Below are 27550 nucleotides of genomic sequence, written 5' to 3'. Positions count from 1 at the left end.
GAAGTTAAGTATTGCTCTTACGGACCCATATTACATACAGGGCGTTAAGTGATCCCTTCCTCTCTGTTCATGCAAAAACTGAGACATAGCGCAGAACTTGAAAACAGCGGAAGGATACCAAATGTGAGATCGTGGTGGGTGTTCCTGATCGTCATGCAAACATGCCAAGGGGCACCTTGTCCAGTGACTAAGCCGCAAAAAAAAAAGTCGGGAGCTTCCACTTCATAACAAGAATAAACCCCTCCAACAATTTAGGAAGGGGATTGAGGCATACATTTTAGTGACGACACAAGTTTTCAAACATTAGAGGAGATTCTTTTGTTTCTGGAGATATGATTACTATCAGTGAGTTTCCTCTGACTGGAGTACCTAATTGCACTTGTAACGGTGTGAATCGTTTGCTAAATCTAGTGTTTCTAAAGAGGTTCCTTGCTCCTCAGCCAACATTGGTACGAATAGGAATCCGTCCCCTGATTTCTTATGAGGAATAAGTCCTATGAGAAGGTATACCAAAATTGATCTTTTTTAGGTCCCGGTTTCGACGTAGTTGGCCTATCCCTCTCCATCTGGCTCGAGCTTCAAGTCACCATTAAGGCCACGACCACCTCTTCGCACCCCGTCAATTGCCAAATTACATACGAAGGCGAAGGCGCCGATCACGTCCCATTAAATGCAGAGCACAATCTTATCACCCGCACTGCGCTCTACGTCCTGAAATGCCACTCGAAACGTGCTTTCCCGAGCGAAACACATGTGCATATCATTAACCCAATCCCACTCGGTCGTGGTCTCGGCTCTTCTGGTGCGGCCGTTGTTGCAGGTGTGCTGCTGGGCAATGCGGTTGGCAAACTCGGTCTCAGTAAAGATAGAATGATGGACTATTGCCTGATGATTGAACGCCATCCAGACAACGTTATGGCAGCAATGTATGGTGGATTCGTAGGCAGCTATCTAAAGGAACTCGACCCTGCGGACATGGAGCGAAAAGAGATACCGCTGGCGGAAGTTCTGCCGGAGCCTGCTGGAGGTGTGGATACGGGATTGAGACCCCCCGAGCCACCACTCGGGATTGGACACTACATAAAGTTTGGTTGGGCGCGGGAGATCAAGGCAATTGCTATTATCCCTCAATTTGAGGTTTCTACTGCAACAGCCAGAAGCGTGCTGCCAGTGAACTATAGCAGAGCAGATTTGGTGAGTGAATTTCTTGGTGAGTGGTGGCATAAGTGAGTGGTACAGATGCTGAACCTTCATAGATTTTTAACCTGCAAAGACTTGCGGTACTTACCACAGCGCTGACCAGGTCTCCCCCTGATGCGGAACTCATCTTCCAAGCCATGCAGGATAAGGTACATCAGCCGTACCGTAAAGGGCTGGTATGTCTTCATTCTTTTTGAATATCTAGCCATGTTTTAGAGACTAAAAGCTTAGATCCCCGGGCTACCTGGAATCCTGGCTTCAGTTACCCCCCAATCCCACCCGGGTCTCCTTGGGATTTGTCTCTCGGGAGCTGGCCCCACCATACTGGCGCTGGCCACCGAAAACTTTGAGAACATCGCAAATGAGATTCTGACAAAGTTCAAGCAAGAGGGAATCACTTGTGACTGGAAGGTATTGGAGCCTGCTTATGACGGTGCCCAGGTCATAAATTCATGATCATTTTATCATTGGCCCACGTCTAAGGCTTGTAAAAAAAAAAAAAAAAATAGAGGTCTACGCCTCCAGTGGAGGCGGATACGCGACAGGGTATGATTAGTGAATTAAGAAGTAAGAGTGACTATTATGCGGTCGTAGCATCTCGTGCACATTCCTTGATACAATAAAAAGAAATTCACAACAGCCCTCATTTGATCATTTCCACCTTGAGGTCATCTTACCTAGACAATACTGCAGATATCCTAAGCGCCAAATCAAGGATCTGTAAGTGCTCATCAGAGCCATCTGCTAGGCGCTTGTCAACTTCGGAGAAGATTAAGACGATATCGTTCTTCTGTGCTGCCGTTACAATGTCGTCGAAGATTAACTTATTGTACAACTATCAAAAGCATTTCTAGTTAGAGGTTTCGAAACGGCCGCCGATAATTCAGGGTAAACGAACCTGTAATATAACCTGACTCGCACTCCACCCGTCTGCGATGATATCCTGGACTAACTTGGATATTTGCGGGTATGCGCTGATGCCCTTCTTAGGTTCACATGCCTTTAACAACTCTTCGATTGTTGCATCTGGTATTACACCCGCAATCTCCTCAATTGACCGAACAGTAACGGGTTCACCGGCTGTTACAACAATTCCATCGTTTCCCATCTCCTCATCTCCATCATTATCCACCGCTGCATGCTTGATCGGATTATGCAGTCGTGCCGCCGACTGTAGATAAGTGATGGCCTTTCGTAAGTCACCATCTGAAACCCGAATCAGTGTGTCGATAACACCATCCTCGTAATCCACACCCTCGGCTTTTGCAATTAACTCTAGCCTCTCCCTGGAATTGGTTTCGTCTAAGGGCTTGAACCGGAACTTTGAGCATCTAGAAGCAAGGGGATCGATGATCCTCGTGACATAGTTGCAGATTAAACAGAACCTGGTTATTTTGGAATATGTCTCCATTGTACGTCGAAGAGCCGACTGTGCATCCTGCGTCATGGAATCTGCCTCATCTAAGATAATAATCTTATAGGGAGGGCACGGGTAGGCGGAGGATTGAGATGTAGTTGCGTTTGAGACGGTTATTCGAGCGAAATTTTTGACTTTTTCACGTACAATTGAAATACCACGCTCGTCAGAGGCGTTGAGTTCAAGGACACGAGTTTTCATGAGATCTGGGCCATAGAGTTCCTTTGCGAGAGCGAGGATCGTAGATGTCTTTCCTGTGCCTGGTGGGCCATAGAAGAGCATGTGAGGAAGCTGTGGAGTGTTAGATGTAAGTGGAATTTGGGGATATTCGCGGCACTGACATTCGAGGATTGGAGGGTACGTTTAAGCACTGTGATTGTGTGATCCTGGGCAGTGACATCACTGAGATTTTTGGGGCGACTGGATAGTGTTAGAGGATGGCTTTTCGCGTTTGATATTTCTGGTGGAGTTGCGAAATGGATAACTTGCTATTTTTCGACCCAGGGAACAGGTCTACTAGGGTCCTTTAATTTTGTAGAGGGAATAGCATTGCTCTGTGCAGTAGCAGCAGCAGCTCTTCGGGCGGCGACATCAAAGAAGGAACTCATGGGGGCTGGTGTTGTGGAGAAGAGTTTTGGGTCAACAAGAAGAGTGTGAAATAGTTTGCTCTAGGAATTTTCTGGCTGAGTATGCAGTAGGTACTGACAGGATAAGGAAACGCGTTCGAAGGCGGTGCGCGTTAAACACCGCCAAGTCACCCACCCACAAGCTATTAATTGCTCTTGACTAAGCCGACGGAACTCTCCTGACCCTTGGGCCATTCACGGTGTATCACTCAACCACTCAGCGCTTAAGGACCAGCGGTACTATTCTTCACTTCTCTGCTTTGTATTATCACTGGTACCCCTCACGCCTCTGCTTCTCTAAGAACAATCCACCCACCCCGAGTTTACTCACCCCCTCCCATCCCTCACTTCTTATGATTCAATGAGCGATGCCGCAGATCCACAACCCCCAGCTGCTACCCTTCCGGGGGAGAATCGGGAGAGCAACGATATGCGCTACTCAAAGCTACTGAAGCAAAAGCGGGGAGAATTCCTAGATCATCTGCTCAGAAGCTTAGATATGATCGCCTATTGCCATTTCTCGTATTTGTATTTTTTAGAGTAATTATTATCCGCCCCTGCCTTTCTTCTTCCAGAAGAGGAAGCAAGGAGCAGAGCTGAACTCATAGAAACACAGTTGTAGTCTGTTTAGATTCGTTATCCGTTCAGCAATTCAACTTAACTTCCTCACACCAAAGCCTCCGAATTTTCCTGTACATTCTCAGCGCCGCCCAGCCATTGTCGCGCTGTTTGGCAGTACAGCATTTTGTTTTCTGTGCCATATTCTTGGAGCGGCGCCGAGCGCTGGAGAGCTAAGCAATGGCTATTTACACGGCGGATTTATTATAGATTTTATCGGACAAGGTTTGCTACTACTTTGTTCTTGTCGAAATGTTTGAAGTTTTGCTTAGACTGAGACGACTGTACAGAGGGCCCAATCTCAAAATGGAGACTTGGTTTCATGGACGCTGTAATATTATCCTTACAAATCGTTATGTTGAGCCTCGTGGTCTCAAAACAAGATCAAGAGGCTGCGGATATGATTACTGAGGGACAGAGAAATATCACCCCTGCACAAGATTTGGAGTCCGAAGAGCGAGGAGAGACACGTCGACACTCGTTTGCCTCATTGAATTCCAACCGCTCTAGCAATGTATCAGAGGCACGAAGGCCAGATGAGACCCCGTTGATGGATAGCGATGAACACACAATCGGTATTATAGTGGATGGGAGCAGCGAATCCGAGCGGGAGAGGCTACGAAGGGTCTTTGAGCTCACCTCAGGGGAATTTGTAGCTGCGGAGCTCAAGGTTGTGGAGGTAATTCAACAACAGTGGCGTAAAACTGACATTCCAACCGGAGGAGGAGGGGTCGGGAGTACAGCTTCTGGAGGGAGCTCGAGAGAGAGAAGACGTCTATAAAGTCAACAGAACGAGTGGTTTTGGGCGTCTTCTACTCGTATTTACTTTTATAGTAATATTTGAAAATATTAGTGCTTGCTTTGGCGTTTCATGGTTAGGCGGTCCATTGGATTTCTGATTTGTTGACGGGGAAGGAATGGAAATTGGAATGGTATTAAGACAATTGCTCCTAGTGGACCGTACCATAGACAATGCTCTAAATGGACAATCTCCTATATTACAGCGGTTTGCATAATATTAGGCCCAGGGGAGCGTCATAACACAGTGCGAATGTTCAGGCATTACCTCTCTAGGTAATTCCCGTAGCTTCATTAGGCAATCCTGCTGAAAGCTTAAATTGAGATACCTAAACGGGTATCTCGAGTTGCCTAATAGAGTAATCGTGCTTAACTTTTCAAGAATCATTCTGTGTGTTATGTTGTTCGGCTGGGCCTAGCATTATGAAAACTGCTGTAAATGGGAACTCTGTGTTACCAACCTTGACGATGTTCCATTACACTCAGGTCTCGGCGTGGTGCGGGCGGGCTGTGTACATGTACATAGTTGTACATGGAGTTCGGATTCTAAGTATTGTCGGCGTTGTATCTCCTGCTTTCAGATGAAGTAAGCGCATGCTCTGGGGGTTTCTCCTATAAAAGTTGTTTGGAGTAGGATATATGGCAGCCAGGGGAACTAACCCTGACTGCCACATCGATCTCTCGTCCTTTCCTTTCCTTTATAAGAATTCGACATTTTGAGAGGAATTTATTACTGTATGCAGATGCAGATGCAGTTGCCGTAGTTTTTGTATTTACGAGACTAAGGCCGCATTCAGCTGGCTGTAAGATGGCAAAATTACACACAATCAAACACCTGATCATGATTGAGATATATTACAGCTTGCATTTACTACCGAGAATATAAAGTCTGTCTGCTTTGGTACGTAGGTAGGACACCAAACTTTCTTGTCCACACATGTACCAAAGCGGACAGACTTTATATTCTCGCTAGTACGTTAGGTTGGTATTATACATGTATTTCAAAAGGTGAGATCTGTCTGGTGGTTGTCAGATACAGCAGTACGCTACTAATCGTACTGAAAAAGTGTTTGTTTAATAGCCCTACATGTAGTCTCGTTCCTAGACCCATTTGGCATTTCTTTTGGTGGTATGTCTATAATGTACTATCGCTAAGTTTTCGAATATTGGAACGGTCTGATTGGCTGCTGAGTGCAGGGATGTTGATTAGTCAGCACGACACATCAAAGTACTGAGCACTCACGAGAGGAGGAGGATGGGACCGAAGGCCCCTCATGATTGTAGAGGGAGAATTAAATTTTATTTGATACCTATAATTCAACGTACAACTCGCGGTCGCGAGTTGGCACACCCCTAGTATGTATGTATGTAGGTACAATATTGTAGTTGAATGTTATTTTACCGGTTTGGACTGCAAATAATACTCCGCGTTAAAAAAACCACAGTCAATGAAGGGGATCGGCAAGAGACTACAATATCCCAGGTCAGGCATATATTTATTTCTGATCTCGTACCCGCTTATATTTCAGTGTTTGGGAAATCATTCGCAGACTCACGTGACCTCAGAATACGTTTTCAACTCTATGGCTTGATTATCCCTAACCCTACGCAACCAAAGGTCGTAAGACATATATACAGCCACTCTTGAAGATAAAAGGTAAGGGGATTTTAGAACACAAGGGCAACTATTAGGGTATAAGAAGGGGGTGAAAGTGAGGCTGGTATTTGAACTATGTAACCTACGAAATCTTGGCACTAGCATCCTCGATTACGCAGTTGTGACTGTTATTCAAGTCTCCGGTGCCACGATGTTCACTTGCCCTAGTCTTGGCAACACACACACACGAGAACGGCCCAAGGTGCATCACGAAATACTCAATCAGTATCAACAACACACGATCGAGCCTACAGTAACGACCGACCGCCCAGCAACTCCGCCAACAACCCGATAATTGATCTACGGCAAATTTTCTTCAGTATGTGACCATTTTTCTAGAGCGGACTTGAGTTGGAAACGGGTTTGAAGGGTTAAAGAGAGGCTAATGAAGCTACATATTTTATAGCAACGAAATGCCTGAATCCAACCACCGATGTATGTCTAGTTCTTGATCCTGACACTTACCTCGAGCATATACAAGAGAATTACACTAACCAACTCGACGTAGTGTACGTTAAGGTAATTGGCTTTTCATCCCGAACCCTTCCTTTATATTCCACTCTACACTCATAATTCAATTGTTTCCGGATTATACTATGAAGTTGATATGTGGGAAAGGGTTTTGGCGGGTTGGGGATTGAGAGGGAACTAAAGAGACGGGTGCTCTTGCATGAGTCGTGGGGCAGCATTGCCATTGTGTCCGGAGAGATAAACGGGATTCTTGAGAATATGGCTACGGGATACATAGGGACGGAATAGACGACTAATGGCAAATTGTGGGCAATAGGGAAAGCACCTTTCATACCAGAGGGGCAAGCGCAACACCAACCCTAACACTTCCCTCATCAAGATCGAGGGCGCCGACAATCAGAAGGATGCCACTTTCTACTGTGGTGCGTTATCAATGGCGCATATATCAGAACACGAGGTTCTATCTTTGACTTGAGTACTGATGAGATATGGGGATTACAGGAAAGAAGGTAGCCTTTGTCTACAGGGCCTCGAAGGAAATCCGTGGAACCAAGATCAGAGTCATCTGGGGCAAGGTCACCAGGCCACATGGAAACAGCGGTGTTGTTCGCGCCAAGTACGATATTCCATTAAGTATTTCCACGTTTACAGATAGCTAACATAATATGTTTACTCTTACAGGTTCCGCCACAATCTCCCCCCCAAATCCTTCGGTGCCTCCGTCCGTATCATGCTGTACCCTTCAAACATCTAAAGCGCGAATGGGAGTGTACTGTGTGTAATATGCGAACATTAAAAAAATTCAAATAGATCGGGATCGCGGTCTTTCCTGTTGGTCTAAAATCTACGTGCATATGTCAAAAAGGGAAACATGCTGGAGTTCTTCGCGGGGCAAATGTCCCGGTTTTTTTCTTTCTTTTTTGTGTGTGGGCTGGTCGGGTTTAAGTTACTGCGGTAATCCTTTTGTAGCAAATTTATCTTGTACGAAGAATTATTTTCGCCCTCCCCTCAAGATGCTTTCCTCGTAGCGAGCAGTTCAAGGAAGGCGATAAGCTAGATGGTTTTTTCCGCCTGAGTGCCATATGATTCCCATATTCCTATTTTGCTATTATTTGAATCTATGTAAATTCTGAACCTTCATCAAATCCTTTTTTGAAACGTATTCTTCTATTCTCCCTTCCCCGTCCCTGCTGATCGCCCAACTCGACCCCGATTTCCATTCGGAAATCTTGACTTTTGTGATCTTAATTCCGCTACTGGCGGATGCTCTTCACCTCCTTGCCGTCGGAACCCATTCTGGTACGGTTTTACTGCAATCATTCTTGCTTCCAGTCGTCCTCCATACCTATTTATTTCAGAGCCAGCTTTTTGTTGCAAGCCTTGCCCACTTGTCAAAACATTCACTGGTCGTCTAGCCCGATTTCCCCCAGCAATGTACGGGCCTTGTCGATGTTGATGCGCTACTCTTGTACCCCTCTCGTCTTTATCTCCCAGTGATTTCCCATGATTTGAGCCACTCCTGACTTGTTCTCCCGATAATTCGGGCCACCGTCTCCCCGGGTCAGGTCCGCGTTCCAACCCAAATCTCGGGCGTAAAGTACTCTTGCTCTTTACCTTTTGACTGATTGCGATAAATTTATCGATAGCAATCCCAATCTCCCCTTTTAGATCACTCCACGCAGTGACAACGCTATCCATTGTGACCGAGAAGGACAGTGTGCCCACCAATCGTTCCCGGCCGTTCGCAGCATACTTTTCTGCAACCCTCAGCAACTCTCCCTCCCTCCCATAACCCTTACCCTTCAGGATCTCATACACTGCCTCGCGAACTCTGCGAACTGCCTTATTGCGAACAACAGCGTTCTTTGAAACGTTCTTCTTCGGTGCTAGAGCGGTGATAATCAATCGAGGTTCATTCGTTTCTTCGGCCCTGATCCGTTCAAGGACTCTCCGGTTGAGAGGATGATAGTGGTTTGAAACAACGTTAGGGTCGACCACAACTACAGGAGTGAGGCTGTGCAATAAGGTGAAACTCTTGCTGGTGAGGAAAGGCCGAAGACCTTTGTTGACTGAGCCCATTATGCCTGACGGTTGATTGAGATTGAAGAAAATATGAGGTTCAAATTTTCATTTAGTATTATGAGTCTTACCCGGTCGTGCTTGATTCTGAACAAGTACGTACTTCGACAGTTGTCAGTAGGTACCTTAGGCAGGCAGTCCAAATCAAAATCGTGACTGAACGCGATGTGGCCTAACGTTCTCTATTAAACGCCGCTACTGTTCGTTCTCTCATGATCATTGACCCTGTACATAGAGCGCTATAATAATAAATCTAGCGTGTGATAAGTAATTCAATGATAGTGGCAGAGTTAAGTAGAGTACGTTAAGGCATATTATACCGCGAAGAAGCTGCCAGTCACCACGGCGGTTCAGTCACTGATTTTCTCGGTAATGATAGATTGAGCTAGTTTTAAGCCCAAATGACCGTTGCTGAGAAAATCAGTGATTGGCCCCTCTACAGTAGGCAGAATATCCCGAACCTCTTATTGGCTAAATCCTTACAAGTTGCCTAAAACTGTCGACCGGTTTGTCTCGAACCAGACCTTGTCTGAATATTTATCAAAACTACGCTAAGCTTGGTTCAAGACAAAGAAGGACAATTGAGTTTAATAACTATACTAGCAACCGGAAAACAGTGAAATTTTTGAGTGGAGTTTTAGTGATTTGGTGAAAGTAGTTTTGTAAGGACAATGCCAATACTTACCTCGAACAAGTTTTAAACAAAAGTAAGTACATGTAGTTAAATATTTTGCCAACCCTAAACTGTGACGAAACCTGCCAGGGAGGAGTCCATAGAGTCACGTAGCCCTATACCTACAATTCGAAATAGTATTATATTGAATATCACAAGGGTTCCACTGTTTCTAGCAAGGGGGTTATCTGTCTTCCATGAGGGGGTCTTCACTGATAGTGCTCGGGGCTAATGATCTTTTGGGGTATCGGGTATCTAACTCTGGACGGAGCCTTTTCAGTACAGATTCTTCACTCTATAGTCGAATCTCCAGATCCCTCCGAGGGTATCTGCTAAAGAATGAACGCCCTGTAAAGGTACAACTCCTTGGCCCTTATTGGGCTTTTTTTAAGTACTTGCTATACAGGTACACGCCCCGCAAGAGTATAATTCCCGGCCCCGAGCGTGCCCATAGGGAGATTCGACCGCATTATATAGATTATATGTGTATGTAACTTCAAATCTTCACCTTCTTGACGTATTTATATTTCGGTACATGCCTTCTATCAACATATTACAACGGTTATCGAATTACACCGTCGTCGCTGGAGGTGCTACAGCGGCCATCGACCCACATTTCCCGCAAGTCCTCAAATCCTCACTGTCCTTAAATTTATTGACAGCTTCTTTGATCTGCGTCCCAAGGTTTGTGCAGTGAAAAGCAGCTTCATGAACAATCTCACTGCATGACGGGCAGTACCAACGGAGTTTATCAAGGCTCTCTGCTGGTCGCTTCTGCTCGATGACGATACCAACCTAAATATAATGTTAATAATTTGCTCTTAAACGATCCAAATAGGGTATGGGGGAGAGGGGCTACCGTGTTTGCAAACCGGACGGGATTGTGAGGTGTATTCGCTGTGGCAAAATTAGAAGGAAGAATAAAACGTTATCATCGTACTTAAACCCAATCATAAAAGCAACCCATCTATTGTCGGAATTTGAAATAGTAGCGAGATTGGCTACTTACGAGGAAGAAGAAACATCTCCCCTTCATCAATAACGATATCCTTGAACTCTCCCTCATCGACAACCTTTAACAACATCGCGCCCTTATATTGGTAGAACCATTCTGGAGTCTCATTGATGTGATAATCATTACGGGCATTTGGTCCTCCGACAATCTTTTGCTAGTGAGTAACAAACATTAACTTGAAACACACAGAGACTGACCATGACGGTCATATGTTCATCGTAAACACAATAGTTGTTAATTGGGGGTTGTAGTAGGTGGCTGTTCTCCCTGAGCCTATATGCTATGATTAATAGCAGAACACCCGAAAAACAAAACATAGACACGAACTGACCATTTGGGGATGTTCAAGGGCTGTGAAAGCGGCATGGTCTTATAATTCTGGAGTTTTGGGAGATATATATTGAACAAATGCCTCAGGCTATGATACTGAGCTGATGCTGTGCATCCCACTCCTCATTGCAACCCTGTAACGTCAGCGGAGCCGCATCTAGCAGCTAGCCGGCGGGTGGGTACTTACTAAATCACGAGCTACATTCATCTCATCTACAAAATATTTAAGCAGTGCACCTAATCGTACTGTGGTGTACCTACATGGAAACCACCAATTGAGCAATTGAGGGTATTTGAGCAAAATAGAGCACAAATATCAGTGACACACAGGCAATCGAATACTCTACATGTGTACTTACCCGGCCTTATATTAGTTCGAGCGCATGTTTCACATGTCACATTGAGCGTGAGTCGTCGTACGCAAGCTTCCATCACGATATTTATCCCCCTCTAGCTCTGCCCCAAACCATAATAGTTATCCGTATAACTTAACTAACAACTCAACAAAAAAAAACCAAATATTATCAGAAAATGGATCATATGATGGCAGAACACGATATGAGTGGGCATGATATGATGGCTTCAAATTATCGCTGTCAAATGAGTATGCTATTCACCTGGAATACCGAGAACCTTTGCTTGGTAAGTTTATCAGTATGAAAATCCTCGTTTAAAAGTCTGTAAAGTCCTTAATGTATCGACAGGTTTTCCGCTGGTGGCACGTCTCGAATACTTTTACTTTAATTCTCTCCCTTCTCGGTGTGGTTGCACTCTCAGCCGGATATGAGTTTGTCCGCGAGATCTCTCGTCGTTACGAGGCACGCGTTGACGCCGAAAACGCGAGTCTTAGCACATCTGGTACGTAATTTTCCAAACTCAAACCATAAGCATTGAACGTCACGGTTATGCCTCTGACTTTTGAAGATGAATCGAGCTCATTGCTACCAGGGAGGAACATAACATCTGCATCGAAGAGAGGTCATATTGGAAAAGCGATTTTTTACGGTATTCAGGTTTTTTATTCGTTTTTCATAATGTGAGTCTCTCTAAAGAGTTCGAATAAAGTAAATCTGCACAGATCGCTGATTAAACCCCCTCTCAAGGCTTTTATTTATGACTTACAACGGATGGGTGATGATCGCAGTGGCTGTGGGAGCTTCCCTGGGATACACCATCTGGGGTGGTGCCTCGGCCACAAAGTCTGTTGCATGCCATTAGAACTGTCCCTGAACGAACTAGTCTATGGTATATGAACTGCATTCTTCTGCATGAGGACAGTATTTATTTTTGTTGGTTAGAAGTAGGGTTTGAATGCTTAGTAAAGTGAGGTCGATAAATGGCAATCTACAATAATCCTTTCTCCGTGCCTCTTATTCTCATTTTCAGTATACAAGAGATACTGTATCTGTGGGTTCAAACCTAGGATGATTTGCGCCAAGAAATCGGGTTCTTAAGGGTAAAGGTTTAATCTACCCTTTACGGATAAGGATTGGGTGTAGAATACCCCCGGGTTTAATCCACCCTTGGGATTGTACACACATTTAATCCTTTCCGGCGGGTTGGTTTATTGCTACTCTAGCTCTGCGGTTGAGTCCTTGCATACAACTATGTGCCTACTAAGAGGGAGCTGCTGGTAGGTGAGAACGTTATGGCCAGCGATTCCACATCATGAACACTTCAGTAACTGGAGGTGCAGGCCTTGACCGCCTCTTTCCATCTAGGGCCGTCCACTTTTCTTTCCTTTCATGATAGGTGGGTTTCAGACAGCGGCAGCAAGGGCGGGTTCCTCTTATCGGAGGTGGGGGTTCGTGATCACAGTAAAATAAATACGGCCGGAAAGGATTACAGATTAATTAAACCTTTATTCGTTTATTAACCCTCCTATCCTAGCGGTACTTTTTCATTAATTCTTTTTCACTTCTGAGAGGTTTAGCGAAAGCCTAGGACCAACATGTTGTTAAGAAAGTTAATCATTGGTATCCAGTATGGTTAGTAAATACTTCCAAACTCTAGGATGACAACGCTCTAACAAACGTGGCTAGAGCAACACTAACACAAAAACGCATAAACAAAGTGGAATGTCATCTTAAGAACCTTGAGATGCTGTGATAACCATTGAGCAGAGAAGCGAAGATGACCTAGCTTGCGGCTAGCTACATGTATGGGACTAGATGTATATATATATGTATGTATAAATTTAGATCGCTACTAACCTGGTTTTCTGAGCGAGTTTAGTCAATTACATCTATATGCATCTCCTATAATATAAAAAGGGCGGAGATTATTTTGTAAATGACGGGTACTGACGAAAACCTACCCATTTCCCTACATCCCAGAGTCTGCGGAAGGGATACGGCTGGCAACGTCCGGCCGAAAGAGTTAAGGGAGATGGAGGTAGTGAACCCTCACAAAGGAACGACTCTCAGCCCACTCTCTGCGCAGAGGGGTGATCAGTTTTTAGCAGGGACAAGGACCAACACTTAGTATAAAATACATAATATGTTCGAAATAGTTTCGATGGTATTTGCTCTGGTCTGATCACGAAGATATAATTGACTATCGTGGGAAGACCGGTCTATCCTGGAATATTCCATGATAGACTGGACACTTAATAATGGCGTATTCTCCGATTGACGGTCCGCCTACAAATATTCGGGAGTGGGCTAAAGTTTTGACTGCCTGGAACTCAAATGAACGTGGTATCTACTCTTTTATAACCCGTCGAGACAATGCTGTTGCGTCCCTCGCAAGGGCAAGGCTTACGTCCTCCTCGATCTCAACTCTCTTTGATCAATATTCCTGACTGTTCTTTTTAACCCTCCCACCGTATTCTCTCATTACTAACCATACGTCTATACTGCATTACTAATTTCTCAGACTCTGAGCGGATTTCCCAAAGAGATTACACGTCAAATGCTCAAATAGGTACACCCCCAAGCCCTTAACTCCCACCAGCCGACTTCCAACAGTAAGTCCCTTTACAGCCTGGCGTGGGACTACTGCATTACTACTCTACATCATCGTGTGATAATTTTTTACTTTTTTCAAGATTAGCATGCATGTCCTCTGACAAATACTGAATTAGCTGTGGTCCTATTACCTCTAACTATATTTAAAAGCGTTGACTCCTAAATCATCTCACTAATATTCATGGAAAGACAGTCAATTGATGAAAACCTTCCCTCCAGTTTATCCTGGAATGTTCGAGATTGGACCAGTTCGATCGTGGATTGGTAATTTTCGTCAACTGACCAGAGCATATACCTCTAATTATAACCCAGACTCGGCGCCCTCAGCGTTAAATGGAGTCTAAATATGATAAAGGGGAAAATGGTACCAAGGCTCAAGAGAGAAGCTAAGGGGGCCGATAGGCTCCGGGTATATAGGCTCTAGAAGATAGAAACGAGTTTTAGAAAGCCCCAGGTGTTATCCCCCGGTGTATCCCTAGTGGTATATATTATAATATAATAAATAAATCCATTCCTATTATTTCCCTATTTATCGGCAAAGAGTGCATAAAGGAATTGCCTGAATGCACGGTGGTGGCAGTGGTAGTTTGAGCGAGGTGAAGCTTACTGAATACCTCTATATCTAGGTAATACTTAGTTTTGCTTCATCAATTGAAAATAAAACCAAGAATACATGTATGTAATTACCGCATCCAATTGCACAGACCTTAAGATCCGCACATATAGTTTTATGGATCATATAGAAAAGACAGATTACGGAAAACTGTAGCAGACTGTGTATGACTATCAAATGGTAAATATAGTTAAAGATATACATAAATTAGTAAAAGAATAAAATGTATGAGAACCGATCCTTTAGACTTGCAATTTTTGCTTGTTAAAATACCAATAAATCCACGAAAGGCAACGGCTATTATCCTAATAGCATCGAAGCAACATCCGTTCAAATCCAGCCACCATTACCATCGTTCTGAACACCAGAATCGGTAAACGGCCTTTCATACTTAAGGATAGGCACAATTAACCTGTAAGGCTTTGTATGTCCAGACGGATCCTTTTGATTTATCTCCATCCTCAAGATGACATCTAAGGCATCGGTCTTTGTTTCCATAATCTCCTTCTGGCCTCTATCACTATTCTCTCGATTTAACCCAACAAGATTAACGTTGACGTCTGGGTCAGCCTTTTGTGATTTTTTGAATGTGTTCTTCCTAAGTTTGGAAAAGGTTGAACGTTTGGTGGGCTTCGTTTCATCGGAAATACTGCCGTCTTCAACGTATTCTCTGATCACGGCGTAATTTCTCCCTGGGGGTTCGGGGGTCAGCGTTTGGCAATACATACAGCAAATATTTCATTATTTCATTACATACTTGGTAGGAGTCGTTTGTTATTTCGGGGTTTCCCGTCGACATCAGTGTCAAAGATTGGGTACATGTCCTCGTCTGTATGGTTATTCAAGTGATGAATTTTATTTCTCTTGTTGAGAACATCGGCCATAGCTAATAACATATCAGAAAGTGATCGCCAATCAGGAAATATTACATTGCACTAACCGTTTGGGGGTGGGGTATTCACAATTGCCGAGGAAATGATGTTTGGCATGTATCGATGATCGTTTTCACGAAGGATGCTTAATCGATGGTTTGAATAAAATTGGCCAATCCCAGCAAGATGAACATCCCCCCTGTTATATGTTAGATCAAACAACCAGCCTGGATGATTTGGAAGGGGCTACCCGAGAATTGTGACTCGAACTGATTTCTCTGCTGCAAGGTGTTGCAGTTTCTCAATGAACTAAACACCATCATGAGTATGGTTTTTCGAATAATGGAAAGGAGACTGACCCAATTTCTTTCGACCTTGTGGTTCTTGGCCGTCCAGTGGTCATCGAGATCATCCAAAAGTTCGACGCCTCCTATATAGGGTTAGCTTCATTTAACTAATGTTTAAGGGAGATAAGGACCATCAAAATTATTAAGAAAACCACCAAGATATCCCATACGGCCTAGCACTTTCAAAGGGTCCATAAGTCGTGAAGTCATGCTAGTAAATCGTTAGCGTGGGTTGCGTGCCATTTCAATGATTGCATACAGATTTTCGAGCCAGACAAGTCTAGGGTATGCAATAGGAATTCCTAAGAGCACAATCAGATGTTTTGTTTCTCCTCGGATGATTTCTTTTTCGAGTCGGTCAAACACCCTATTATAGGTGTTCTCGGATAGAACAAGGTCTCTCTGGAAAAAGTGTCAATTATGCCCAAAACAGTCCGCATAAGATAGAGTGCCCACCATTCTCTCAGTTCTACAATCCAAGCCTAAGAACGCAACTTTCCTTCCAAGAAACATGAAACAGCTTCTGCTCAGTTCAGCGATGTACGGACCCGGAGCAGCACCTAGCAACCAGCTAGGCTCATTTCCCTCTAGCTCATCTACAATGCTTTGGTGTTGAAATAAAAGGTAGTACTTGAAAGCTACTGCGCCTAGTCCTTTAAATACGGGACAGCGATTGAAGTGGTCAGGATAAGAGCCAAATCCATCAATTATATCATGGTCATCCCAGATGTTTATCATGGGAATTTGAGCATTTGCAACCCCAAAAAGCCCCTGAGAGAACCACATGCCTACAAAAAAGCAATTAGTGTCAAGAATCTTCCCAATATAATATATTCCACAGAGGACTCACAATATCTTTCCAAATAAAATTCTTCAAGTTCATCAGCCATAGAATCAGTAAACGCACTGTGATTTTTATGAATCGGGTTTTTGATAGAGAGCCACTCTTTGAAGAGCTTCGTTTTCTTGGTGACTGCATCATTATAAACTGTGCTTTCATGTGTCAACGTAAACTCAAATTTTATTATCTGCTCACAGGAACCTACGTTGATCACCACCACCAAGCATGACATGAAAAGGTTTCTTCTCATGTTCGCGTATAACATCCCTCCACAAAGGATCTGGGCCGCAGAAATCATCGGGGTTAACGCTTAAACTAAAACCGTTGCAGCTGTAAAACATGATATTCATAGTCTCTGTCCTCGATGGAACCCAAAAAGAGTTCACAGGGCCATGATTGATGCGGTATGCAATTTTTGCTTGTTCATCACCCAATTCTACCTCAATGGTAAATCTCCAGAAGGTAATACCCCTTTCCGAATGTAATTTGGTGCCTTCGACCTCCCTATATTTGCCTAATATTTCGCTGTGTTTTCTATTTTTTGGGTTCTAAAGCTTCATCAATACACATTCATCAGGGGTTACGTAAAGATACTCTAGGGAGTGTTTTTGTTGGCAGATCTTACATTATTCAAGTCTTCTGTGTCAGCGGTTGAAGTGTTTGTGGTTTCCGTGCGATTATTAGTATCTGTCATGGCCGAACTGAGTGCTGGCTGCACAAATAATCGGATGCGTGGAATTGTAGTATAATCGGACCGATCATCCGTGGTAACAATCATGACTGATCCACGCCATGTCTCCCTCTCATCTTTCGCGGTGGATTCGTTTGATTGTTTCCCATCTCTACGTAACCCCGTATACCGCAGCAACGGCCCACATTTGACATGAAGTGGAGGTGAGTATGTTGTAGGCGCAGGGGTTGCACGAGGTTTTATAGCCGCGATAAATGAGAATATCAACTCATCTTTTTTTTCTTCTTTAGTTCGAGCCATACGCGTAGGCTCTATAACGGTCACAGGGCGGAAGGAGTTGACAGATAAGATAGGCTTAGCAGGGATGTTTTTGGGTTCAGATATTTGGTTATCGGTGATATTTTCAGCAGTAAAAAAATCACGAGAATCATTATGAGAAGCATTTCCAGCTCTAGGTGCTTTTGAATTTCTTAGCATATTGAAATCAAAAGAGAAAGGAGGCGAAACAGCTGGGTATCAAGTATCGAGAGGGGTATATTCAATAATGATTATGACGTCTTCTTATAGAAAATCCTCATACCGTCATCTTTAGTAGCATCCCCTCCGTTTAGGGACTGATAATCAAACTCTCGATCCTCGATAGTCAAATGAGCCACCTTAACATCAAAGACATCTTTCCCCCCAGCCGCTCGTGTGATTCGAGTATGATCACCTTTATTACTTTTAGTCCCGCTGCTGCTTGTTCGCCTTATATGCTGGAATCGATATCCTTGGTAAGACCTTCGCCCAATTCGGTCACGGCCAGAGATTTGAGCAGGGGAAAGCTTTGTGACTGATTGGGGCTTCTCCAGTGCATCGGCATTAGGGGGTGAACTGCGACGACCATCTTCACTTTTAACTTCGGAGGGGCTACTTCCTAATAACTGGGCCATCCTGTGACTTCGGTGTTGATGACCTTCATCCCCAATGGGATATGTATTAATTGGCGAAGGAACAGGAGGGCTGGCAGTGAGCCTTGACGTGATAGTAGTACTTCGTTGAAGTCGCTCTTCCTGCCTTTTACTGAGGGAACGCCCAACTCCAGGTGCGTCGAACTCTTCCTTGCTGATATGCTTCAGTTCAAGCTCGAGATTCTGCAGTGGAGAACGGTCAGAGGCAAAGCCGATTGAGCGAGTAGAAGTCGCGTCAGATGGCTTTCGCAAAGAATTGGAATGGGAAGCTGGTGATATTGCTGAGAATGGCATTAAATTAGCTCTGATCACTTCGGAAGACTCAGGTGGATAACTCTGCGACGACAAGTAAACATTGGCCATATCCTGCGCTACGCGGGATTCCTTTCGGTCAGCCAGCGCGACAGGTGGATGTTCTTTTTCTTTTAGAATGATGAGCAGGTCGGACTAGCTTTCAGTAAACGGACTAAATTGCAAGCAAGGACAAGCAGTAAGAGTATGTTTAAGTGAAGAGGGAAGCGAATAACAGCCGGCGGGTTTAGGTCAATAAGGCAAGCTTCTGGCATCTTGAGCTGAAACCGTAAATCTGCTTGGGACATCGGCCTTTATGCATGCTTTAACCGATAGGGGTGAAGAAGCCACAGCTGGGCCTTTGCGCTTGCCACCCACTCTTATCGATAATGTACCTGCATACAAAAAATTATTCCCTAAATGCTGGTTGGTTGACTGTTTCGTCTGATTGTTGTATGTAAATACCATGTAGGTGCATGTAATTACCCATTTCCGAAGCTGGCCAAAGAGAGCTATTGTAAAAAGTAGTTTCAACTTCTACATCGACTAACGACACCTCTAGATGATATATGTATATAGAACAGAGCATAGAGATACCCTCACATCAGATATGGTACAGCAATGCACAAATACATGTAGTACGTATGTACCCCTTAAAAAGATGTGCGCTGCACTGGCGAGGTCGAAAGGGTAGGTAGGAGGAGGAGGGGGGACTGATTTGTCACATGTATGTACATGTATGTATTGTGCTAAGCGTATGTATTTACTAACCGTCAATTCTGCCAATTGGCGCTTCGTCACTCTCCAAAGCGGCATCCACAAGTGTCATTTTGCGGCTTGCGCATTTCATATCCTTATGGAGGGGAAGTGTCAATTTTACATTTTGCAACCGTCAATTTCGAAGTGTCAATTGTCAAAAATGACACTTAGTAAATACGCTCTAATGTACAGAAACGAAATTGAGGGATACATGTGCTTTTGTACATGAAATTTATTACATATGACCATGGCAAGAGTACAACAAGTACCCCCGAGAGGTCGGTCTGACGAGATAGCTACATGTATACATACATTTCAAGTTCAATAGTAGGTCGTGGTGTCACATTAAGCTTCATGTCGACATTAGAGCGTATTTACTAAGTGTCATTTTTGACAATTGACACTTCGAAATTGACGGTTGCAAAATGCAAAATTGACACTTCCCCTCCATAAGGATATGAAATGCGCAAGCCGCAAAATGACACTTGTGGATGCCGCTTTGGAGAGTGACGAAGCGCCAATTGGCAGAATTGACGGTTAGTAAATACGCTCTAATAATTGAACCCTGCCGAAATGGCTGTTGTATTCTTAGACAGCTAGGGAAACGAAAGCTATTATAGAATGACACCGATTTGACCTATGAAGAATATTGAAGATTCCGAACGTCTTCTGCGGTTGGGATAGTTTGAAGTATACTGAATAAGGCTACTGTAGTTGATGGTTTGTAAAGGTATTTGTAGTCTCACATTCGCTCCCTAAGTTAATATCTGTGTACATTTCTTACTCTATCGTACTGTAGCCTGGTAATGGTGCACGCATGGTGTTAGAGACCCACAGAATTATCACGTACATGTATGTTTATTGAAGTAAGGTAGAGGGGAATACATGTACCTAGAGTACATGTACATGTAGACAGCCCTACAGTATCAGAAGTGGGGGTAAAACTGATACCGCATCAGTGCGGCATTGCGAGAATATGCCGCTTTATCTCCGTATTTTGACGAAGTAAACGGTAGTGTTACCGCAGTGGTACGGCATTGCCAAAGACTGTGGTAGTCATTTTATCCATGTTTCTGTCACTGTACTATCATAGTAGTACATACAAGTACATGTACGTAGGTTAGCTCAGAACGAGGATTAGTTGATATTGCTGCTGGTTAAGAACCCATGTGCTGATCACAAACAGCCACAAAACTGCTGCGCCTCACCTAATATTACATACTGCCACGGGTTCTTTGTCGCATTTAGTATGGTAGGTGTTTTACCAATACCTATAGTTACCTCGTCTTCCCACCTCAAGTCTTCCAGAATCAGAACCAAATACCAAATTTGCCCGAAGCCGGCCTTTAAGCACCTGTACGTTTCAACAAAAAATCATACCAACCTACATACTCAAAGTACTAAGAAGCTAAGCCTGTCGACATCTAGCCCCTTTCTGGACTCGGCCATACCCTCGCATCGCTCACATTGCGTCGGAACAACATCAGCCTTGAGTCTATCAAGAGTGCTTTGTTCCGTATATTTTCTTCGGTACCTTCGTTTCTCTGGGTCCACACGGTGCCCAATAACCTACCTGATTCCGTTAAGAACTATACCCGGCCACAGCGGCCGCCGACACCGCGATGTACTTCGATGCTACCTACATTGGACTCGCCATTCTGCTCACCAACCTTGGACTTGGGACAGCCAAAAAATTACACTTGAAGCCTCGGGATTATGATTCTCGGGATTATTACGCGCTGCACCTAACACCAGATATATCACCAAATGACATCGCCGAACAGGTTGGGCTAGAGCATGAGGGTTTAATTGGGGAGCTTGATGATCATCACCTATTTTCTGCGCCACGCGGAAAAGATGATATTGTCTCAGTTTATCTCGAAAGACGTCGGCGATTGGGAAAGAGAGATTCTGGGTCGGGTACTATTACAAAGAGGGATGCCTCAGACACCATTTTATTTGCAGAGAAACAAAAATTAAAGAGGCTTGTAAAGCGCTCGTCGATTCCTCCCCGGCATCAGGAACCGAATCTCGAAACTCGCCAAAGCGAGGAAGAAGCTGGTTCCACCTCCGGTGGCCTGAATATTCAGGAGGTGGTGAAAGCGTTGGACATTAAGGACCCCATTTTCCTTGAGCAGTGGCATCTTGTAGGTGCGCCCTGACATAGTAGACTATAGACAAAACGCTGACGTTAGCCCAGCATAATTCCCGTGAATATGGTCACGACGTTAATGTCACTGGGGTATGGATGGAAGGTATTACAACGAATTTTGTTTAAAGCATGTAGAAGGCTAAGTCGATACAGGTATCACTGGTATAAACGCAACAGTAGCGATTGTAGATGACGGGTTGGACATGTATAGCGAAGATCTCAAAGCAAACTATGTAAGATTATCCTTCCCACAATCGCGTACCATTTTTAATGTATGAGTAGTTTGCGCCTGGCTCCTATGACTTTAACGATCACACGGCCGAGCCTAAACCTCGTCTGTCAGATGATCGTCACGGAACGAGATGCGCTGGGGAAATAGCTGCAGTGAAGAACAATGTCTGTGGTGTCGGTGTTGCGTGGGATGCCAAGGTGGCTGGGATCCGTATACTGTCAAAGCAGATATCTGATGTTGATGAAGCTGTCGCGATGAATTACGCCTACCAAGACAACCAAATCTACTCATGCAGTTGGGGTCCTCCAGACGACGGGCAAGCGATGGACGCCCCTGGAATACTGATTAGGCGAGCGATGATAAAGGGGGTTCAGAGTGGGAGACAGGGCAAGGGCTCTATCTTCGTTTTTGCGTCCGGAAATGGCGCAGCCAATGAAGACAATTGCAATTTCGATGGTTACACGAACAGTATCTACAGCATAACCACTGGGGCCATTGACAGAACTGGCAAGCACCCGTATTACTCCGAGTTATGCTCAGCACAGATGGTCGTGACATACAGTAGCGGAAGTGGCGATGCAATTGTAAGTATGCTGCGCTATGGACAGTCTCACTTCTGAACGCTAATAATCTCAATAGCATACTACCGATGTAGGAGTCAACGCTTGTTATGCAAACCATGGGGGTACATCCGCAGCGGCTCCTCTGGCCGCAGGAATATTTGCGTTGGTATTGTCTGTGCGCCCTGATCTTTCGTGGCGAGATCTCCAGTATCTTGTGCTAGACACTGCTGTCCCTGTTAACACAGAAGACCCTGATTGGGAAACAACTGTCATCGGCAAACAATTCAATCATAAATACGGGTATGGAAAGCTTGATGCTTGGGCGATTGTCCAAGCTGCGAAAGACTTCAAATCTGTAAAACCTCAGGCATGGTTTAAATCACCGGTGTTGGCTGTCAACCATGCCATCCCCGAGGGCCAAAAGGGCTTGCAAACTGAGATCAAAATAACCGCAGACGATCTCAAGAAGGCCAATCTTGAAAGACTTGAGCACGTAACAGTGACGATGAATGCTAAGCATGGCAGAAGGGGGGAGATGAGCGTTGATTTAATTTCTCCTAGTGGACTTGTTAGTCACATAGCCACACAGAGAAAATTTGACAAAAGCAAAGAAGGATATAAAGATTGGACTTTTATGAGTGTTAAGCATTGGTATGTTCAAATCGTAATCTTAAATTTATCTCTAAACTTCCACGAAACTATTGGGCGGCATCTTTACTATTTAACATAAACCTAATTTATCGGTCGACTAGGGGTGAGGATGGTGTTGGAACCTGGACTGTCATTATCAAGGATGGCATGGAAAACGATGTCACTGGGACTTTGGTTGATTGGAGGATTACCTTGTGGGGAGAAGCAATCGATGCAGCCAAGGCCAAATTGTTACCACTGCCGGGCGTTAATGAAGCAGAGGATAACGACGGGATGTCTAGCCCAATATCTACTCTAACACCCGACGTAAAGACCACCCAACTACCAACCAGCACGCCAACAACTCCCGCCGTGCCTACTGGGAATCCAACTGATCATGTGACTCGCCCTGTTAACGAAAAGCCTGGTAACGAAGATACCCCCACTGCTACAGTAACAGGTCTGTTTAATCTTCTTGCCCGTATTACGAACAGATAAAATTGACAATTTCCATAGAATCACCTGCAACGGCAACAAATGTTCCATCTGAAGGTGAAGCAGTTGATGATGAAGGTGATAACCAAAATGCAAGCTACCTTCCTTCATTTCTTCCAACATTCGGTATGTCAGCAAAGACTCAAGTATGGATCTACGGTGCATTTGCGGTTATTGCCGTCTTTGTTGGAGTTGTCGCTTCTTATCTCTTCATTCAACGAAAGAAACAAAGGGCTAGTAAAGATGGGATGGATTACGAGTTTGCGGTTTTGAACGATGAAGACGAGCTTGAAGGTACCGGCCCAGGAGAACATGGCCGTGGCGCCACGGCCGGCGGTAGGCGTAAGGCAAGAGATCTTTACGATGCATTTGGAGCTTCGGATGACGAGGAAGAACTTTTTAGCGACAGTGATGAAAAAGGCTATGACAATGCTCGAGACTATGATGACGAAGAGGCTCATGGTGTTGATGAGGGGCGTAGAGTCGGAGATAGAGAGAAACTGCTTGGTCGAGGAGATCGATAAACTGGGAATGTCCAACGGAGTTTTTTAGTTTCGGTGAACATTTGTTTGTCTCTAAAACAATTTGTGCTCGTTTTTACACATCTGTTTATGTACTTATAATTTGGAGTCTATTTGTCACTCCGGTGTCATTATGAAAGTAAATGAATGATAGCGGAAAAATCAAGTCCATCTCTTAACCCCCAAGACAAGCTTTATCCCAGTGTATTTAACCCACCAAGTTGTATGTAAATACCATCACTTGAACATTACCAATTGACGAACAGGGAGTTTACTATAGGCCAATAGAAATCAATGAAACTTGGATATCTTACCAGAATTGTCGTCAACTAGCAGAATTCGTCGAGTACCGGTGAGCGACTGTACCTACTCTACCCCTTTATTTTTCTAAACTATATAGTCTTCCTCATCGTCACCAGGAACGTTTTCTATTGGTTGTGTACTATTTCTAATATTGGTTGCATATCATTACCCAAGTATATATACAATGAACTACTCCCGAGATGGAAGGGAACTGGCATTAAAAGGCATGTAGCTATTGCAATTTATGGATATAAATGAACAAACACTGACAGAACTACAGCCATATTTTTATATATCAAGGTCGAATTTCCCTGATAGCATTTTATCATGAACTATGGTGCGCCCGCTCTTAAAGATAACCGAAAAATGAGGCAAAGTCGATTGCCTAAGGCTTTTCAACAAAAAAAGTTAGAAAAAATCGGGTCATACAGATTGTAGTACTAGTGATAAAATTTAACTTGTATGACCAGATTTTTGATATCTATTCTAGTTGTGAAGCCTTAGGAGTTTGAAATTCCGCATTTTTGTATGTAAAAAGCGCTAAGACTGAGTCAAGTGGAACAGTATTATACCATTTATACCCCCTAAAAGCGAATTGTGGCAGGAATAAAGCAGGAATGCTAGAAATAGGCCTTCTGATTGGCCTAAAACTCACCTTGCAGCCACAATTGTTCCACTTCCAAATCCTGCCGTGTCACCTTTAAGAGTGTGTGCACCATACATGTACATACTAAAGCTACTCATTGAATGACTTAGAGTGCATACTAGAGCTAATAAGTCACAGATTACCTATAAGGAGAGATGGAGATGATCGTTTAGTGCGTGCCTGTACGTCGTTTGGATGACCCGATAATCTAGAACAACAGCAATAATCTAAGAAATTACTATCGATATATCGCAGTACCGCCCGCACCTTCATTTCCTCACCACATTTGGGCGGCCGGAGGCCGCACTCCGCTTGTAAACAATAGTCTTCATCGGCGTGGTCAGGAACGTTTCTGATTGGTTGAATCGTCTGCATATATACCACAAAGAACTGCTCCCGACCCGGAAGTGAAGAGGTTTGATATCGAAAATCTTTTTATAAGCTATATGTATATTTTAATATTAAGAGCCCTTTATTGAGAAGATAGGAATTGATATATATCATAGACAATTGACTACGTAGATAGATTGTATTATTTCACTCTCTTAGGCCTTGGCGGGTCTGCGGGTCTGTGTGTGGGTAGGTGGTCGACTTTGGGATGTTTGCGGCCGGGGGTCGCACTACACTTGTAGAATATATATATACATGTGGGTACTCTACATGTTATGCAGGTTCACAAGGGCAAACATACTGATTAGACCGAACCTACATGTAGTACCTCACTACATGTAGTACCTCACTACATGTAGTACCTCACTCCTCACTACAGATTCCGGTAGAATTATTGCGAAAGTGGGTTCTCCGTGACCCGATAGTCCTATTGGCCCTTAAAAGATTTTTGCTACGAGCACAGGCCAACAGGATCCACTCTTTTAGCTCTGGCTTTCGCAATAATTCTACCGGAAACTGTACATGTATAACACCTACATGTACTTACATGTACACTGTTTACTTTAGTTCGAAAGCTGCGAGAGCCTATCACAGCGTCACATGAAGCGAAGGCCTGGGCCCTTCAGAGTATGTCAGCGCGAACCTGAAGTGCAAAGAACCCAGAAGGACGGCTCGAAAAGGGGCCGATCCATATGTTCGGGGGTTTCCACAAGTGGAAGTCCAGCATCATGAATCTAACTACATGCAGACACAAATAGGTGGATATGGGGATGCTCCTTGATCTCCGTATAGTTCACATACATACTTGTGTAGATATCTCAAGCTGCCAACTCGAAGGCGTCTAGAAATGATCTAATCGATTTCAAAGTGGGGCACCGAACTGAGACAGACCTAGAAGTATAAGTAGAGTACGATAAACAGTAACACAAGAGATGGCCGGATTATTATTCATCTTCAATTATTTGATTATGCATCTCTTCTATGTATCTACATATACGTGTATGTATACTTGTAGCTAGAGAGCCCAACGATTTAGTTGCCATATTGTACTTCTTTTACATGGCTTAGTCGGAATTAATGTATGTAAGTGTATGTACTAGTACATGTACCTGCATTATGTAATCTATATAGTACTACAATACAGTGTTTCTCAAAAATAAGAAGCTAAGCCGTTTTCGGAATTGGACAGGGGTTGGTGACAGGGGTGCAGAGGTGCGGTAACAATAGTATTTTTATGGGATGGGAACAGGTTGGGGAGGTAGGGTAACCAAAGAAAAAAAAACCCGGTTTTCAAGGGATGGGTAACTACACCTTCTTGACCACAAATTTCATTCCCCACCATCTTTCAATTCAATTATCTTAACAAAAAGCATCCATACCTCACAATCATGTCTACTGCTAAATGCTCCCAATGCAAGCATGATAAAGCCATTGCGGAATATGATAGAAACCGCCGCGGTTCTCTTTTGAGATCATGTAGAGATTGTTTGGTATGTATCTCTGCAACAACCAATAGAAACATTATTTGACAATTTGCAGAGAAGACAAGCGGAGATGAGATAAAGACGTGCTTCTTTGCGAGCCGGGCAAACAGTAGAAACATTGGAGGTATGTACTATAATACTTAAGAATTGCATCTTATAAATGCTTACAACTTCTGTTGATAGCTATCCCCACCCAGAGCTGTAAGACAAGGAATACGTTCTGCCTTTCCTTGCGCATTTCTCAGTTCCCGTTTACAATGGAAAGAATTGAATATGGGCTCAATGACGATCGTTTGCGAGTCCTGTTCAGCTTTGCATTGGATTGATGAGCGAATTGCAGCAAGTTCAAAGATAAAGCCACGTTTTGAAATTTGTTGTAAAAAGGGAGATGTTCAGCTGTTACCTTTGCAAGCACCACCTCCGTATTTACAATATCTTTTGCAGTCTCCTGATCCGGTTGCAAGAAGATTTCGGACCAGTATTCGTGAATCTAATATGTACTACGATAGAGCAGTTTCGCGCTCGGTTGAACCCTGACCCTGATATCTGCGTGGCAACCAATCCGCCCCACCAAATCGCCCGTGGTCAACCAACAGCGGCCAATGCCCAGTCAATCAAAACAAAATGTAGGAGTATTAAATTATATCTTAATAATTAAATTATATTTTAATAATTAAATTATATTTTAATAAATAAATGTGCTATCTACTATCTTCTATACTGTACCTACTGGAATACACTTTAAGGAGTACTTTGGTACATGTATCTTTGATGCGGTTCCCCGCTGGCACGCCGGCCCATAACCCTAACCCTGACCTCTGTGTGGCAACCAATCCGCCCCAGTCAGGCCGGTCAACACCCGGATCAACACCCGGGCCGGTCAACACCCGGTCAACAGCTGGGCCCATTCAATTAAA

The 27550-nt window shown here is 44.0% G+C and overlaps 9 protein-coding genes across 9 annotated transcripts; 5 read left to right on the top strand and 4 right to left on the bottom strand.

Moving 5' to 3' along the window:
• Positions 1 to 332: 332 nt before the first annotated feature.
• H6S33_001203 (uncharacterized protein) lies at positions 333 to 1656 on the top strand (the record flags this gene model as incomplete). The annotated part of the gene is made up of 5 exons (XM_044832555.1): positions 333 to 345; positions 423 to 449; positions 530 to 1194; positions 1257 to 1376; positions 1432 to 1656. 5 exons carry the CDS (start codon positions 333 to 335, stop codon positions 1654 to 1656), a joined length of 1050 nt encoding a protein of 349 aa, XP_044694170.1.
• A 217-nt stretch (positions 1657 to 1873) lies between these two features.
• H6S33_001202 (uncharacterized protein) lies at positions 1874 to 3225 on the bottom strand (the record flags this gene model as incomplete). Its single annotated transcript, XM_044832554.1, has 4 exons — positions 1874 to 2035; positions 2099 to 2908; positions 2959 to 3037; positions 3107 to 3225. 4 exons carry the CDS (start codon positions 3223 to 3225, stop codon positions 1874 to 1876), a joined length of 1170 nt encoding a protein of 389 aa, XP_044694169.1.
• A 379-nt stretch (positions 3226 to 3604) lies between these two features.
• Positions 3605 to 4642, top strand: H6S33_001201 (uncharacterized protein; the record flags this gene model as incomplete). The annotated part of the gene is made up of 4 exons (XM_044832553.1): positions 3605 to 3783; positions 3860 to 4086; positions 4152 to 4192; positions 4280 to 4642. The coding sequence occupies 4 exons, from the start codon at positions 3605 to 3607 to the stop codon at positions 4640 to 4642; spliced, it is 810 nt and encodes a 269-aa protein (XP_044694168.1).
• Positions 4643 to 6729: 2087 nt separating this feature from the next.
• Positions 6730 to 7541, top strand: H6S33_001200 (uncharacterized protein; the record flags this gene model as incomplete). The annotated part of the gene is made up of 5 exons (XM_044832552.1): positions 6730 to 6751; positions 6825 to 6835; positions 7104 to 7209; positions 7289 to 7403; positions 7469 to 7541. 5 exons carry the CDS (start codon positions 6730 to 6732, stop codon positions 7539 to 7541), a joined length of 327 nt encoding a protein of 108 aa, XP_044694167.1.
• A 364-nt stretch (positions 7542 to 7905) lies between these two features.
• H6S33_001199 (uncharacterized protein) lies at positions 7906 to 8866 on the bottom strand (the record flags this gene model as incomplete). The annotated part of the gene is made up of 4 exons (XM_044832551.1): positions 7906 to 8020; positions 8133 to 8408; positions 8513 to 8539; positions 8604 to 8866. The coding sequence occupies 4 exons, from the start codon at positions 8864 to 8866 to the stop codon at positions 7906 to 7908; spliced, it is 681 nt and encodes a 226-aa protein (XP_044694166.1).
• A 1243-nt stretch (positions 8867 to 10109) lies between these two features.
• Positions 10110 to 10920, bottom strand: H6S33_001198 (uncharacterized protein; the record flags this gene model as incomplete). The annotated part of the gene is made up of 5 exons (XM_044832550.1): positions 10110 to 10334; positions 10399 to 10436; positions 10549 to 10708; positions 10752 to 10827; positions 10886 to 10920. 5 exons carry the CDS (start codon positions 10918 to 10920, stop codon positions 10110 to 10112), a joined length of 534 nt encoding a protein of 177 aa, XP_044694165.1.
• A 495-nt stretch (positions 10921 to 11415) lies between these two features.
• On the top strand, positions 11416 to 12102 carry H6S33_001197 (uncharacterized protein; the record flags this gene model as incomplete). Its single annotated transcript, XM_044832549.1, has 4 exons — positions 11416 to 11526; positions 11589 to 11742; positions 11809 to 11920; positions 11988 to 12102. The coding sequence occupies 4 exons, from the start codon at positions 11416 to 11418 to the stop codon at positions 12100 to 12102; spliced, it is 492 nt and encodes a 163-aa protein (XP_044694164.1).
• A 2694-nt stretch (positions 12103 to 14796) lies between these two features.
• Positions 14797 to 18530, bottom strand: H6S33_001196 (uncharacterized protein; the record flags this gene model as incomplete). The annotated part of the gene is made up of 15 exons (XM_044832548.1): positions 14797 to 14823; positions 14879 to 14939; positions 15005 to 15158; positions 15224 to 15352; positions 15407 to 15537; positions 15589 to 15647; positions 15698 to 15768; positions 15817 to 15896; positions 15945 to 16087; positions 16142 to 16473; positions 16536 to 16673; positions 16732 to 17074; positions 17152 to 17675; positions 17798 to 18448; positions 18503 to 18530. The coding sequence occupies 15 exons, from the start codon at positions 18528 to 18530 to the stop codon at positions 14797 to 14799; spliced, it is 2871 nt and encodes a 956-aa protein (XP_044694163.1).
• A 2309-nt stretch (positions 18531 to 20839) lies between these two features.
• H6S33_001195 (uncharacterized protein) lies at positions 20840 to 23813 on the top strand (the record flags this gene model as incomplete). Its single annotated transcript, XM_044832545.1, has 7 exons — positions 20840 to 21364; positions 21418 to 21472; positions 21523 to 21602; positions 21652 to 22185; positions 22241 to 22815; positions 22917 to 23254; positions 23311 to 23813. The coding sequence occupies 7 exons, from the start codon at positions 20840 to 20842 to the stop codon at positions 23811 to 23813; spliced, it is 2610 nt and encodes an 869-aa protein (XP_044694162.1).
• Positions 23814 to 27550: the final 3737 nt, after the last annotated feature.

Source organism: Morchella sextelata (genome assembly GCF_020137385.1).
Source record: "Morchella sextelata strain SCLS chromosome Unknown scls_10, whole genome shotgun sequence".
Classification (NCBI taxonomy): domain Eukaryota; kingdom Fungi; phylum Ascomycota; class Pezizomycetes; order Pezizales; family Morchellaceae; genus Morchella; species Morchella sextelata.
The sequence above is the reverse complement of the archived record's forward strand: the minus strand, read 5'-3'. Positions and strand labels throughout refer to the sequence as shown.